This window comes from Manis javanica, chromosome 5 (assembly GCF_040802235.1).
Source record: "Manis javanica isolate MJ-LG chromosome 5, MJ_LKY, whole genome shotgun sequence".
Taxonomy (NCBI): domain Eukaryota; kingdom Metazoa; phylum Chordata; class Mammalia; order Pholidota; family Manidae; genus Manis; species Manis javanica.
In genome coordinates, this window is record NC_133160.1 from 74245103 (window position 1) to 74260317 (window position 15215).

The 15215-nt window shown below is 38.5% G+C and overlaps 1 protein-coding gene across 1 annotated transcript in view; it reads left to right on the forward strand.

Annotated features, from left to right (window-relative positions):
• PRSS12 (serine protease 12) overlaps positions 1 to 15215 on the forward strand; it is a 91600-nt gene that overhangs the window by 34090 nt on the left and 42295 nt on the right. Inside the window, 2 exon segments of the mRNA XM_073237120.1 lie at positions 2870 to 3020; positions 13420 to 13598. Of these exon segments, the coding sequence (XP_073093221.1) occupies positions 2870 to 3020; positions 13420 to 13598 (330 nt within the window).

Below are 15215 nucleotides of genomic sequence, written 5' to 3' on the forward strand. Positions count from 1 at the left end.
TATGTCTTAAGTCTTGATGTTTTGTAAGGTCTTCTTATGAGTCTCCACCTTCGGGCAATGCTGCTTTTGACAAGTACATGTTTTTACATCAGTGCTTCAAGGATGATGTGCCTGGGGCTCAATAATGCCCTGCTTTTTGTAGATGACTGCTTGAATACTATGTTCAAGCTGATGGACAAAATTTTAACATTTTAAAAGTAGCGAAGTAAGTAAAATCTTGAAAACAGTTATTTTTCTTTCAAGATGACTTAAAAAATTCCTTCCACTCTTTATAATCTATCCATCTGCTTACACTCTGGTTGCAAAGATAAATTTAAGGTTTTTTATAAGCATACAAAAAATATACAAAGTTGGGATGATTTAGAAGTGAGAATGTAAAAAGTTCTCTTATTGTAGATTAAATGAGAGTGTGAAAGCAAATAGCTCAGATCACAGCAGGTCTTCCTAAGGCGCCGTGATAGACATTAAATCATCCTTTTAGTTTGATAATTACATTTAGTGTCTGCCCTGTAGTGCTTGTTGCATTTCCGACACTCAGGGACCAGTACTGGCACAGGAAGTGGTGGTCTAAATGCAAGTGCTTGGGAAGTTTATTTGTCCCTAAGTTAAACGAGAGGCAACTCTGCCACTGAATTCTCCTTCAAATGATTTTTTGTGTGTCTGTGGGGAGGATGGGGGATGTTGACTAAGTTTTGTTCTTGAGCTTTGCTATATTTTCACAATTATTTATACAACCAGGAAAAAACCCACATTTTAAAAGAGAGCACCACCCTAAAAAAATGTAATAGGCTGTAATAGTTCTGGATTGTAGGTGATTTAAAATTTCCTCTTTAAAAAATTTTTCTGGTTTCTCCAAGCTTACCATGGTAGTACAGGGAGGGGAAGAAGAAGAGAACATGATACCCTAAGAAATATACATTTCCCCATCATTTTTACTATATTTTCCAAGGATTTTAAAGGAAAAATATATATAACAAGCAAATTTACATTTCTTACCGTCATTTAGTCATGTTAATTATAAGAACCTAGTGTATAATATTGAGAACAGTTATGTTTATTAAACCAGTCTTTATTCTTTTACAAATTATAAGTGCTATTTGACTTAGGTAAGTAAATAGTATTATAAATATCAGAATACGGGTATTTGCAAATATTCACTGCTCTGAAAATCTCTGCTATAAAACTCAAGTATGATATTTGAATATAAATATAAATAATATAAATACCATTTCCTGACAGCCACTTACACTGTGGAGGAATTAGAAGCATGCATGTGGATACACGATCAACATTTAACAAAAGGCACAACCAGACTTCTGAATAGGGTCCCAGCCTGTTTTGACCCTTTCACCATATTGTGTGCTTTATTCCAGAAAAATTAGATTGCTTAGTTTCCCAAACACATTCAACTTTGTACCTCTATGCTTGTGTTCTTCCTATTCCCCTTGCCTGCGCTGTACTTCCTCCATCTCTGATTTCTGGAATCCCATCCATCCATCTTGGCCCTCTTCAGATACCAGCTTATTCAGCAGTGATTCCCCATCTACCCCCAGTGATGAGCAAGCTCCCTTGCTTCTGAACCCCTGCAAGGTCTTCTTGATGATCTTTTCTCTGTACTCATTTTGTACATGATGAGGCAGTGACTTTAGGGCAGCATCCGCCTGGTGCCCCTCTGAATGCCCTGCAGCACCTGCTCCAACACCTTGCACACAGCAGGTGTCTAGTAACTGTTTGTTATCTTCTTTCTAGGCTTTTGACTATCACTTGCCAATCCAATCCATCAACATGTATTTATTACATGCCTTCTATATGCTGGGTACCTGAGATGTGCAGGTGAAGGGAAGGCGCCATCTCTGTCCTCGATTCTAGTTGACAGGTGGCAGAGAACTGACAAAAAAAAACCACTAAATCAGTGACAATTTTAGTTAAAGTAAGTACTCTGAAGGCAATGTTGTAGGCAAATTAGGCAATTTAGTAGAAAGTATGTTAGGGTCCTGTGTTAGCTCCAGTCGCAGGGCAGACCTCCTGAAGAAAGAACAGTTTCAGAGTTGAGAACTGAATGATGAGAGAGGGAGGCAGCCATGGGAAGAACAGTGGCAAGTACTCCACGGGAAGTATCCAAGCAGAAGGGATAGCAAGGGAACATACCCTGAGGTGAGACCAACTTTGAGTGTTTAGGGGACAGGAGGAAGAGAGCTGTAGCCCAGTGAACGAGGCCAGGGGTGGAGAAAGGTGTTCAGAGAGTTGCGGGATTAATCAGGGGCTTAATGGACCATAATAAGGAGTTTGCGATGGGAAGGTGCCAGTGGTTCTTAACAGATCAAATGAATATGAACTAATTCATACCCAAATGAATTTACAATGTTATTTTTTTGAAAGTACTCACACCGATGTCCCACAATTTGGTATACTGAGTTTGATGGTAACTTCACCTTGAGTTCTACAAATATACATACTAAAACAAGTATGTTACAGATATAAGTGACATTCTTAATAATTACATGTTGCTGATGCTTCAGTTTCTGTAAGTAAAAACATCAGTGTCCCACCATAATACCATAAAAATCAAATGAGTTTCCAGTAAACTGCAGTTTTAAGTGTGTCTTTTCTGGTTTCTGAGGTTGTTAGGGAAAAGCAAATTAGGCTAGTTTCTCTCAAGAGCTGTTTTTATAAATAGCATTCAATATGGAGTGTTTTAATTGGTTAAGATTACCATTATATATATTAGACATGTGTGGTGTAGTCCAAATCACTGAAATGTCTTAATAAATATTAATTATTGAGAATGAGAAAGAAATAGAATATACCTTATTTCACCACTCAATATAAATATGTAGGCTTCATTTGTTTTTAATTCCACACTGTGCAGGCCCAGCATTCCCCATCATCCGCCTCGCTGGCGGGAGCAGCGTGCATGAAGGCCGAGTGGAGCTCTACCATGCTGGTCAGTGGGGGACCATCTGTGACGACCAGTGGGATGATGCGGATGCAGAAGTGATCTGCAGGCAGCTGGGCCTGAGGTTTGTGTTTGTTCTTGTTTTGTTTTGTTTTGCTAACATTTTAAAATCTGTTTTTTCCATACCCAAAGGCAGGTGGCTGTGTGTTTAAATTGTGCATTTCCTTGAACAAATAGAAAAAGGTACCTTTTGATTTTGTACTAGACTCCAGGCTCCCTGCAGAGAATTTATTTTTATTCTGAGGTTAAGCTGTTTGTATCTGAATTCAATTGATTTTATATCCCTAGGAATCTAAGCCTTTTACTACTTTTCGTTAATAGCCCTTATATTTCTCCCAGGTAATGACCAGCCACATCAACTTATCAGTCATACTATGCAACTAGTGTTAGGTTTCAGCTGAAACTCAATTCTTCTCCCCAGATATTTTCTAAACTTTTGACATTTGCTTCCTTCTTTGTTACGTATGTTAGAATAAAGGATGTTTATTAATATTCAGTGGAGATACTTGCCATGTAGGGATGTAAATGTGTAGTAAAGACAGCAGTATGAAAATCAACATTTCATGTTGCCTGAGTTGTGATTTTTCTGCAGTTAGTAGTATGTTACTATTTGGGGTTTTTAAATCCGTCCCTGGAGTGATTCTGAACATTGGTATAAGAAGCCTAAATGGTTCTCTAAATTATACTAGGGGATCTTTTAAAAGCTGATATTTTACTTTGAATTTGTAAACTTTTGCATTTAGCACTTGGTTGTGGTGTGGGGTGGGGAGGAACCTCTTGAGATTAAGGTTTCTCTGTCCATGTAACATTTTGTCCAATTAAGTGTAATCCTTGACACTGGACCAGGATTTTTGAAACTTGGACCAATTCTTATTTTTTTGGCAATTGGTTTTTGCAACTGACCCCCCTCTTTTTAAAAATTCTGTGTTTATATTGAAATATTTTAATAGGCATTATAATATTTTACCTGTACTTCAGTACATCTCTTAAAATAAATAAGAACATTGTCTTACGTAGCCAAATTAACATGATCACAACTAAGAGAATCAGTAATCCTTCTTAATATTGTCTAATACCCCATCATATTAAAATTCGCACCATTGCCCCTACAAAGTCCTCGACAGCTGATCTGTGGGAAGCAGAATCTATCCTGGCGCAGCCCACCGGGATGTCGTGCCCCTGAAGTCTCCTTGAATCTAGAACTGCTTCTTGTTTTCCATCACACTGATTTGTTGATGAGACCAAGTCCGTTCTGGAGAGTGTCCCACCTTCTGGATTTGTGTCACTCCTTCCTAGTTTCTCCCTTCTTCATTTAGTTTACTCCTCTGTTTCTTGCAAGTCCTGAAATTGGTGACTAGATCCAAAAGGCTTGATTAGATCACCATGTTTTGGCTAAAAATTACCCCAGGTGATGTGGTGATGTTTGCTCGTCTTGCATCTCATCAGCATCTTAGGCCAGCTCAGGTTCTCCCCATGCTGAGGCCTGCTCTTTCACTGTGAACTTGCAGTTTCCCCCGTCGCCGATTTTGGGACCTAACTGCTGTTTTGCAGTTCACATGTGGGACAGGAAGAAGCCTGGCAAACCCTGTGTCCATAGGGTTTATAGTTACCAGTGGTGGTAAATTTACTGGAATGATCATTTTCTTTGAGTGGGTCAGTAATAGGGCCAACCGGTTCCTTTTGAGAAAATTGTTATTAATCATTAATTTTTTAAATGTTCTGTTTGGGTATCAGTCTCAAGAGCAATTTTCTTCAAAATTCCAGTTGTTGCCATTGGAGTCAACATAGCATAAGATTTTGAGCAGGTACCCTGTCCTGGGAATGATCTGGATTTGAGTCCTACTTTTGGGAGTGAGAAAAGTTGCAGAATATCTCTTAGTTGCAATTTCCTCATCTACAACATATTTCCTAATGTGTAGGGTTTAGTGTCTATAAAGCAGTTAGCACACTTGTAAGTGCACAATATATATTGACTATCAAGGTCAGTCTTATTAGGGGCTTTTATAGCTGAAAGATGTTATAAAATATTCAAAGAAAAATGCTATTAAACATTCAAAGTAAACAGAGCATTTAATGGTGAGATCATCAAACACTATACCTCTATCCAGAACTTCTATTTAGTTAGCTATATCTATGAATTTCATACTTTAAAACACTATTATGTGTCTATGTCTATTTACTGGGTTTTATCAATGATGTGGTCACTGGAGTGCTAATTGATTTTCGTGTTAGTTACTAAGAAACGTCTTTGCCAAAAATAGTAAGAACTTTCAGGGTATAGTAATAACATATTTAACATTACAGTTACAGTATGGATTACTCTAAACTTAGGCTATAATACATTTTTTATTATTATGTTTCTGTGGGAAAAGGCAAGCTTTTGTTGCATAGAAAATGCATAGAAATTTTAAATTAAACACTGAATATGAATCGTATTTACAGTTACGGAGTGATTCTGAAAATTCATGTTGAAATGTAGGGTTCTTTCTTGATAGCCAATTTTTTTTTCACTTAAATTAACAGTTCTTAAGACCATGTGGACAAACAATGGTCTACTACATAGAATATACAAGTGGTATCACAATGAAGACTGTAATAATGTGAACACATGCATGGGTTAAATAAAGTGTTTGCATCTTTCTCAAGCATTAGTTTATTGCCGTCTTTCATATGAGGAGACTCATGTTTGAAAAAGTGATTAAAAAGGGAAAAATAGCTCCAAATACACAAGAGCAGAAAGTCTGTGTAACAACCAACAATCCAGAAGGAGAGGTTTGTTGTCATATAAGCACTCGGATGCTCTGAGCTGTCATTGTCCATTTGCCTTGATTTTATAGTTCTCTTATAAGTTTACTTTAAAGTAGTATTCTGCAACCACTCCCCCTTTCATTTGTTTTGCTTGCTTAAGGGTGCAGTACTTTCAGATGAAATGGTATTTAATGGCATATCGTTGGTAGCAGGTAACATAACTGTTACTTGTCTCAGTTTATGATTTGCTCTTAAGCAAATTTCATCACAGTCTTACTTGCTTTGTTAAATTCCCACAGGGAAGCTGCATCGTGCCTCCCTGGAGCGGTGGGTAGCTGTTTCTGTTGACCCTCATCTTTTAATGGTATCCCTAGGTGGTGGTAGCTGGCAAGCTATCTAAATACAAAAGGAGTTACTGTCATTAGATTTGATTAACCCAGAACTTGGGGAAAGATGAGGACCAGGAAAGGAGGTAGCCAGTTGTTAGAAAATTGAACTTGAGAATGTGTATGTATCCAGTGAAGTTTCAGCTGGAGACGTTTTAAGTAGAGTTGCTTTTGTGAGTTCAATATTAAAGTATTTCCCATGTCTTTTGAAACTCTTAAACATAGCTAAGAACTGTAACATCATATTTTGTTATGTGGATATGCCATAATTTACATAGGAATTTGAACATTTTAAACATTTCTTAGTTTTTTTTGCTATAAAATTGTATAAAACATTTTATTGAGTTGTCAGAATAAAAATTCTTCTAATATGCTTTTTAAAAAATGTTTCTTCACTCTTTTATTTCACCATTTCATTAATTTCTTAGTATATTAAAAACTTTACGATTAGGGTAACCTGGTACAGAGAATTACTGAGTGAGAAAGAGACCTTATTTAACAGATGGGAAGTCAGGCCCTCTGAGATTACCCAAGGGCCCTGGAATCGTTCTGTTAGTGAGAGCCTGAACCTTAACGTCTGTGGCTACCATTGTAAGATTTTTTTCTTTCATGTTACCCTGTTTGTAAAATAGCTAGGTGTTAATGAGAATAAGTAGAAATATAGGGCTGAAAGAAATAGGGAAGTCAAGAGAGAAAAGCTAATTTTAGGAAGAAGATGATGATGAACATGTTTTAGAGAGACTGTGTTTTAAGTGTTATAGGCACCTTATTAAAAATGCCGCCAGATAGCAAAGTGTTCCAGGCTTTGCTTTGTAGCCAGACCACATTTACCACCTAGTGGTGGTATAATGCTGGGCAAATTGTTTACCTTCTGGGCCTCAGTTGCTTCATGGGTAAATTGAGGAATACATCATGGGGTTATAGGGAGTATAAAGCTGTGAGACCAGTGCCTGGCATACAGTAAGCATTCCATATACATCAAAAATAATTACTGGAGGTGGAAGTGATTGTTTTTTAGAGAGAAATCTGGAATATTGATCATGAAAAATGATTTTTCCATCCATAGATTTACAAGGGTTACAAAATGATATTTGCAGTTAAAGGACCAGTTTGTTTTATAACCTACCAAGTAATTATCTTGCACAATAGAATTGCCTAATTCTATTCTGTGTCTATTCAAAGTAGTAGGTAAGCCTGAGGATTGATTACTCAGATGGTGCTGTTTGTTTAGTCTTTTTCTATGAAAAAGCAAACTTTTTATGCATCCAGTCAGATTAACCTAATAGGTTGAAGAATGTTTTGGATAAGGATCGGACATAGAATCAATTCAGTGTTTATTGGTGATTGCTGTTAAGTAGGTCAAACAGCTTTACAGAAAATAACCTAATAAAGCAATGTATTATATCAGAGCATCCCTATTCCACAAATTTATTCTATAGTCAGAGGGTAAGAAAGTGGCCAGCACTGGGATTTTTCCTACGAATGAACTGCCAGGGCTGGTGTGCATATGAGTTCTGCCAAGCAAGGACAGAGAACCCAGAGTTTTATTGAATTCACATAGCAGTTGTTCGACGTTAACAGTCCATGAGTCTTATGTTACTGTCCCCAGTATCGCAAAATCTCTTTGAGAGCAGAGTCATCAGTTTCTTTGCTGTTCCCTTAGAAGCCAGCACAGTCCAGGGCACCAGGAAACACTAGTGACTGGCTGAAAGTGTATTTATGTAATATTATCTTCTTAATTTTAGTAAACTCAAAAATTAGCTAGAAAAACTCGTTTGTTACATCATAGTTTCTTAGTTAATGTAGTTAATTTTTTTCTCAAATTCTATTAGTTTTTTCTGATTATTTTAATTATACATTCTTGTGATCATTAAAATGATGTTTATAAACAATGGAAAATATAAATAAATAAACAAGAAAATAAAACACCCAAATGGTGTTTCTTGAGTACTTTAACATAGATGGCTTTCCCCAGAGTCACTATCTGGGACTTCTACCCTTCCATCCTGCATTCTCCTTATAACATAAAAATAATTTATATTATTACTTCATTATAGCATAATAATGTTATTGTTAATTTATGTAAATTTTTATTTGATTGCTGTTATGTCTTACAAATGTGTCTTCCAGCTTGTTGGTTTGCCTTTTGACTCTCCCTGTGGCTTATTAAATTTTGCTGTACAGTAGTTTAAAATGATATGGTTTAGTTTAGCTTTTTTAGTCTTTGTTCTCTGACTTCTTGGTTTCTCATCTTACTCAATAAACCCTTTTACCCCAAGGTTAGTAGTACTGTGTTTTGTTTTTTTTTCCAGTAACTCTCACCGGCTTGCTCTCCTCCTTCTCTCTTTCTCTGTCTCCTTCCTCCTCTCCCCTCCCTCCCTCCCTCCCTCCCTCCACACCTCCTTCCTTCCCTTCCTCCACTCCTTCCTCCATTCTTCTGCCTCCTGCCCCCACCACTCTCTCTTTCTTTCTTCCTAATAAGTATGTCTTTGAACCATCTGGAGTTTGTTTTTTGTTTCCGTTATGCGTTTGGGATCAAATTTTATATTCTTCCAGATTGGTCCTGGTTTTCTTAGAGCACCCAATCCTGGCTCAATGAATTGTACCCACTGACATTTTCTTTAGTAGATCTTATCTAGACTTTATCGCAGGACAAAGATCCACCGAGGCTGTTAATCTGTTTTTCTCCCGAAGCTTTCCTGTCTGGCTTCTCCATGACCTGCGTCAGTCATCCTGTCTTCTCCTCCTCTGTTCTCCAACTTGCAGTGTTCTCTAAATCACTTTCCATATTTGCTTTCATTAATCTCTTTCCTCTGGGCAAAGGTCAACAAACTTTTCCTGTGAAGGGCCAGATAGCAACTATTTTGGGCTTTGCAATAGCCCAACTGTGTCTGTGTAGTTCAAGAACAGCCACAGGCAAAAGTTGGGAATGAGTGCAGCTTTGTTCCAACAAAACCTTACTTATGGACAGTGAAATTTGATTTTCACATGTCCAAAACTGTATTCCTATTCTGATTTTTTCCCCAACCATTTATAAAATGTAAAACCAGTCTTAGCTTACAGTTCACGTAAAAGCAGGTGGTGTGCTGAATTCTGCCCTTGGATTGTAGTTTGCTGATCTCTGCTCTAGAGCCACTAGCTGGGCTTCTTTGCTCCCATCCTGGGTTTTCCCTTTTAAAAGAGGAACCACGTGTCTCATGCACAGAATTCCAAGCAGTTCCCTTCTTCTTTGAGCCAGCATTTGTATAAACGTTAACATGTTTGAAATGACACATTTCAGTTTATTCAAATGCTCCAAATTCTGGGACTAACTTATGATCAATACATGACTTTGGAGTTTATTTTCAGTGGGTGTTACACTGTTTCCTTGCCCAATTTAAGTGTAAATATTAAGATTTTTTTTTCTGGAAGGGTATATCTATTCCACTGTGAGTAACTTTGAAAACATTTTCATTTCTTTACAGCCTTACAGATGACTATTGCAAGATCTTTTTGGTATAAGAAATATTTTTCTGGGAGCATAAATGCTATCTATAGAAAAAAAGTTGTGTTTTGGCCAATACAGTGTTTTTTGGTAAAATACCTTATGTACTAAAACTCTTGAAGTTGTTTGCCTCTGATTATCTATGTTTCTGCCATAAGAATCCCGAGTTCAGTGATGCAAGTCATAGTTTAATGATCTTTTGGGTCATTATTTTATAATCCTTAATAAAAAACAACACATAGATTTATCAACTGTCTTTTAGGCTACTAATTACTTCCAGAAGTATATCCTTTTAAAAACTACTTTAAACCAAATAAATAAAACATATTTACAACATTAAAGCCAGAAAATATTCAAATTTTAATTGATCCTGTCTTCCTCACCACTCACCTAAACCTACCTTTTGGGGAATGGGGAAAACAGAAACTGTGATCTTTGTTTACACTGAATACCAAATATTTTTTAGATAAATTGCACAGCAAATTTATGTTATTCATCAGCCTTTAGGGGGAAGCTTCTTAACAGCGCCAGAGAGGGAAAGGAAAACCAACATTTTTTGAGTTCCTACCTTGTATCAGTTTGATTCTTACAGCCCTGAAAGGGAGCAGTTATGATTCCTGTGTTCAAAACATGCATATTAGGCCTAGAAAGTTTTAGTAATTTACTCAAGGAAGCCCAGCTGGTTCAAGTAAACCCAGATTGAACTCCAGGGTCTGTTGACAGATTTCATTTTCTTCTTTAAATTTAGTGTGGGAAAAATAAATTCATTGACATGGTCACTAACATATGAACATTTACATGTGTCTATTACACTCCTCTGTATGCATGCACAGAATACTGAAACAACTGAAAATTTTATTTTAAAGAAGTCCTATTAGTTGAGCTCTTATTCCTTCTTTCCAGAAGAGTTGAAGTGGCTATCTGTTCTTCATTATGTTTACTTTAGCAAAAAAAGCAAATTCACTCAAAAATTAGGTCCTATGACAATGTCATTTATGTTAGGATTCCTTTTAATTTGTTCTTTCACATTTGTCTGATTCACTCTGGGTATTAGTCTTCAATATTTGTTGTGGCAGACTTCTCAGAGTTCACTACATGACAAATAACATAGTGTTTTAAGTGTTAGGATTCTAAATTAAAAAATTTTAATTCCACCAAAACATCCAGCATAAGCAACATATTTTGTATCAGCTTCCCTCACACCTCCTGCTGTAAACATTCCTTTATCTCCCCATTAGCACACTCTCTGACTTTTTAACAGAAAGCAAGTTAAGTGATAATGGAATTAATATTTGCTTTAATGGTATTTGATTGTTCAACTCTCAGAAGTGTTGGGGTTTGTTTCTTTGTGTTTCTTTTTTTGACATGTGTTCTCTTAAAGGAAACTTCTGTAGTATGTAATAAATTAGTCAAACCTACTAATCTTTAACCACAAAGTTGACTTTCCAAGACTTTTCCATTACTGGCGTAATGTAACCATTTAGCAAACTTTTCTTTATTATATTTTGGTTGTAAATTCTCAAGATAGTTATAATGTTTCGAGAAAAGGATAACTAAAATAATGGGGAATATATGCTGAAACATTGAAAAACAAACTAAAATATAAATGCCCTCATCTAAAAATTAAAAGGCTAAATGGGGCTGAAAATGCAATTTCTGAAGTCATAACCATTTTGACAGGCAATCATGATCTTTACTGAGATCTGGAGTTACAGAATGTGGTATCAGAATTATGGGAGAAGGAAATTTAGTACAAATAAATTTGAGTGAAGTGATGTTTTCGTTAGAAACATGTTTGGCACTGAGTAAAAGAGAACTGAAAATAATGGCACAAGCAAGACAAGAGTTTATTTCTCTCAAGAGAGACCAGAGGTAGCCAGCTCAAGGCTAGTATGGTGGTTCTGAGGTCATCAGGGCCCCAGGCTCTTTCTTGCTTGTGGTTCTGTCATTCTTAGTATGGCACCTTACGGACTAAGACAGCTTCTCAAACTCCAACTATCACCTCTGCCATGCAGTCAGCAGGAAGGAAGAAGTGAAACAAGGATAATTCCTGGAAGTGATATGGGACACTTCTACCAAAATACCATTTGTGCGAAACTTAGTCATCCTAAGTGGGTACAGAATTTCACTTGAGATGATTAAAAAGTTCTGGAGATGATGGTGGTGATGGCTGCACAACAATGTGAATGTACTTAGTGAAACTGAGCTGTGCACTTAAAAATTGGTTGAAGTGGTACATTTTATGTTACATGTATTTTATTTTCTTTTTATTCATTAACTTTTTGAATTTGGTAGTGTTTTAATGAGGCTGTGTTTTTATTATTCTATAAATGAGCTACGCACACTGCGAGAGAGTAACAGATATGTGTGGGTGACATTATGTATTTGGTTCATAAACCCTTGCCGTGCTTATGCGTTTTCAGCCAGTTGTTTGGGAACTGCTGGGTGGTGGCATCAGTTCAAGACTTCGGATGGAGTGACTAAATGCTAGGGAGTGGGGTAGGGACCTTAAGTCTTTGATCGCCTTCCTTCTCTGTTTAATTACTTCCTGTGATTTCTTCTAGGGCTGAGTTTGCTTGCTTCCCAGGGCAGCAGGCTTTCTGTACAAGACTGACTTGTCTGGAAGGCGCAGAATGCCAGTTGTCAGACATGACATACCAAGTGCTGGCATTTCTGTTTCTTTGTAAATGATAGATCTCTTGGGCCTCCTGGCATTCACCAAGAACTTTTGCTAAAAACAACTTGAAGAACTTGTTAAGGGATTCTAGAAAGAGTATGCAGCTCTGTTCATGCTCTGGATGAAGGGATATCCCCCACACCAAGTCTGAGTACCCCAGTTCTTGCAGTTCTAGGAGGGACCCCTGATGATTAATCTTTAAGCATTTACGAATGGACGACAGGGAATATATTCTTCTGGGTGTGTTTCTTCCGTCATTTTCCTGTTCACCTAGACGCCTGCCCCTCTGGCGGGCAGCTCTGCTCCCTTCATCTTCCTGTCAGCTCACCTCCCCCTTCTTCACATCTCCGGAGATCGCCTCCTTTGGCTGGGATGGCGGGGCGGCTACAGATGAAGGGGGCGCCGCAGAGGCTGAAAGGGAAGCTGGGCGACCGGAGCGCTGGGTGAGGTTTGGGGGCAGGGGTGCAAAGGCAGACTGCGAGGGAGTGGGCGCCGCAGTGCCGAGGGACTAGGCGGGCAGGGGCTCCGGGGGCTCAGGAGCGTGGAGGGGGAGAGATTTGGGCCGGAGACGGCGGTGGGGGGCGAGGAGAACAGGCGTGGCGTGGAGGGGCGAGGACCGAGAGGAGGAGGAGAGCGCCGGCCGCGCTTCAGGGCTCGGTCCCAGGTCGCCCCCCGGGGGGTCGGGCCAGTCACGGTCCTCGGGAGCGGTGGGCGGCCGGGAGAGGTGCGCCTGGGGGGCGGTGCAGGGCCCCCCGTCCGAGCCCCATCTCTCTTCTCCATATTGGATTCTCAAGGCCGCCAACAGGAACCTGTTACATAGATTTTAAAACAAACAAATGCTGTCATCTGTAAGGAGAGGAGACTGGGAAATGTGGTCTTTCTTCCGGATAGCCATTGCCCTCCTAAAAATCTGAGGTTCCAGTACTAATGAAGAAAAGGAGAGTAAATATTGGGGGATAACTAGCAGGCTTTGAAACATTCGTGATGGGCAAAATAGAAAGAGCAGCAAACAAACAAACAAAATACAGCAGGTCATATCTACTATGGAATGAATTTTTAAGGGAAAGTATGTATCAGTCATAATATATCCTTGCCAGGGGCAAAAGACATAAGCCAAACCAATGTTTGGTGTCTAATCCGGAATTCTTACGGTCTTATATTTGTTTAGTGGCATTGCCAAAGCATGGAATCAGGCATATTTTGGGGAAGGATCTGGTCCAGTGATGTTGGATGAAGTACGTTGCACTGGGAATGAGCTTTCTATTGAGCAATGTTCAAAGAGTTCCTGGGGAGAGCATAACTGTGACCACAAGGAAGATGCTGCAGTGTCCTATACCCCTCTAACAGGTAAGAATCTCACCATATTAATCCTCCAACTTTTGCCCCCAGCGCCATTTGGACTTACTTCCCTTCTCCTCAATTTAGATAATATTAGTAAATGAGCACACAAATCCCCCAAATAAAACTAAAAAAAAAGTAACACAAATTCTGTATTAAAATGCTACCTCCTTTACGATTAGCACACATAATGTGGTGGCGGGGGCACGGGGAAGGCAGTATTACAGAGAATACAAGTAATGATTCTATAGCACCTTACTACGCTGATGGGCAGTGACTGTACTGGGATACGTGCTGGGGACATGATGATGGGGGGAGTCTAGCAACCATAATGTCGCTCATGTAATTGTACATTAATGATACCCCCCCAAATATGCTACCTCCTCTGTCACATATATTTCTGAGTTTTTCAATTTAGGACTATACAGTCCTGTAAAGGTAGATAAAAAATATACTTTTGTTGCAATATATAGTACCCAATAATAAAAATCAGTGTGCAGTGATAACTTTCAAGTACTAGGTATTATATATAATTATATGTTAGTTCATTAATGCGTTAGTCTGTCTTGACTCTCAGGATGTGCTTGTAGCTGATAAAACTGTATTGATGGGATTGTTGGTTAAAGCAAGAAGCAAGTTAACTTTGCTGTCCTCGATTTTTAGACCATTCCAAATCACAGCATGCTTGTCGAGATGTGTCAAGTGTATTAATAACAAGGGTATGTCTGAGTACAATGAGTGTGTGTGTATGTACTTACCTGTTTGGGGGGAAGTAGAGGGAAATGGGCAGGCAAGAGAAGTTGGAACAGCACATCCATTGTTTCTATACTAAAAAGAACTTGAAAGAAATTTGGGGTTTTAATCTTTCTTATTAATTTATTTATTTACTTATCTACCTATTTATTTATTTTATTTTGGTATCATTAATCTACAATTACATGAGGAACATTATGTTAACTAGACTCCCCCCATTGCCAAGCCCCCCCCACATACCCCATTACAGTCACTGTCGATCAGTGTAGTAAGATGCTGTAGAATCACTACCTGTCTTCTCTGTGTTGTACAGCCCTCCCTGTGCCTCGACCCACATGTTATACATGCTAATCATAATGCCCCCTTTCTTTTTTACCCCCCTTATCCCTCCCTTTCCACCTATCCTCCCCAGTCCCTTTCCCTTTGGTAACTGTTAGTCCATTCTTGGGTTCTGTGAGTCTGCTGCTGTTTTGTTCCTTCAGTTTTTCTTTGTTCCTATACTCCACAGATAAGTGAAATCATTTGATACTTGTCTTTCTCCACCTGGCTTATTTCACTGAGCATAATACCCTCTAGCTCCATGTTGAAATGGTACTATTTGTTTTCTTCTTATGGCTGAATAATATTCCATTGTGTGTATGTACCACCTCTTCTTTATCCATTCATCTACTGATGGACACTTAGGTTGCTTCCATTTCTTGGCTACTGTAAATAGTGCTGCGATAAACATAGGGGTGCATCTGTCTTTTTCAAACTGCGCTGCTGCATTCTTAGTGTAAATTCCTAAAAGTGGAATTCCTGAGTCAAATGGTATTTCTATTTTGAACTGTTTGAGGAACCTCCGTACTGCTTTCCATAGTGGTTGAACTAATT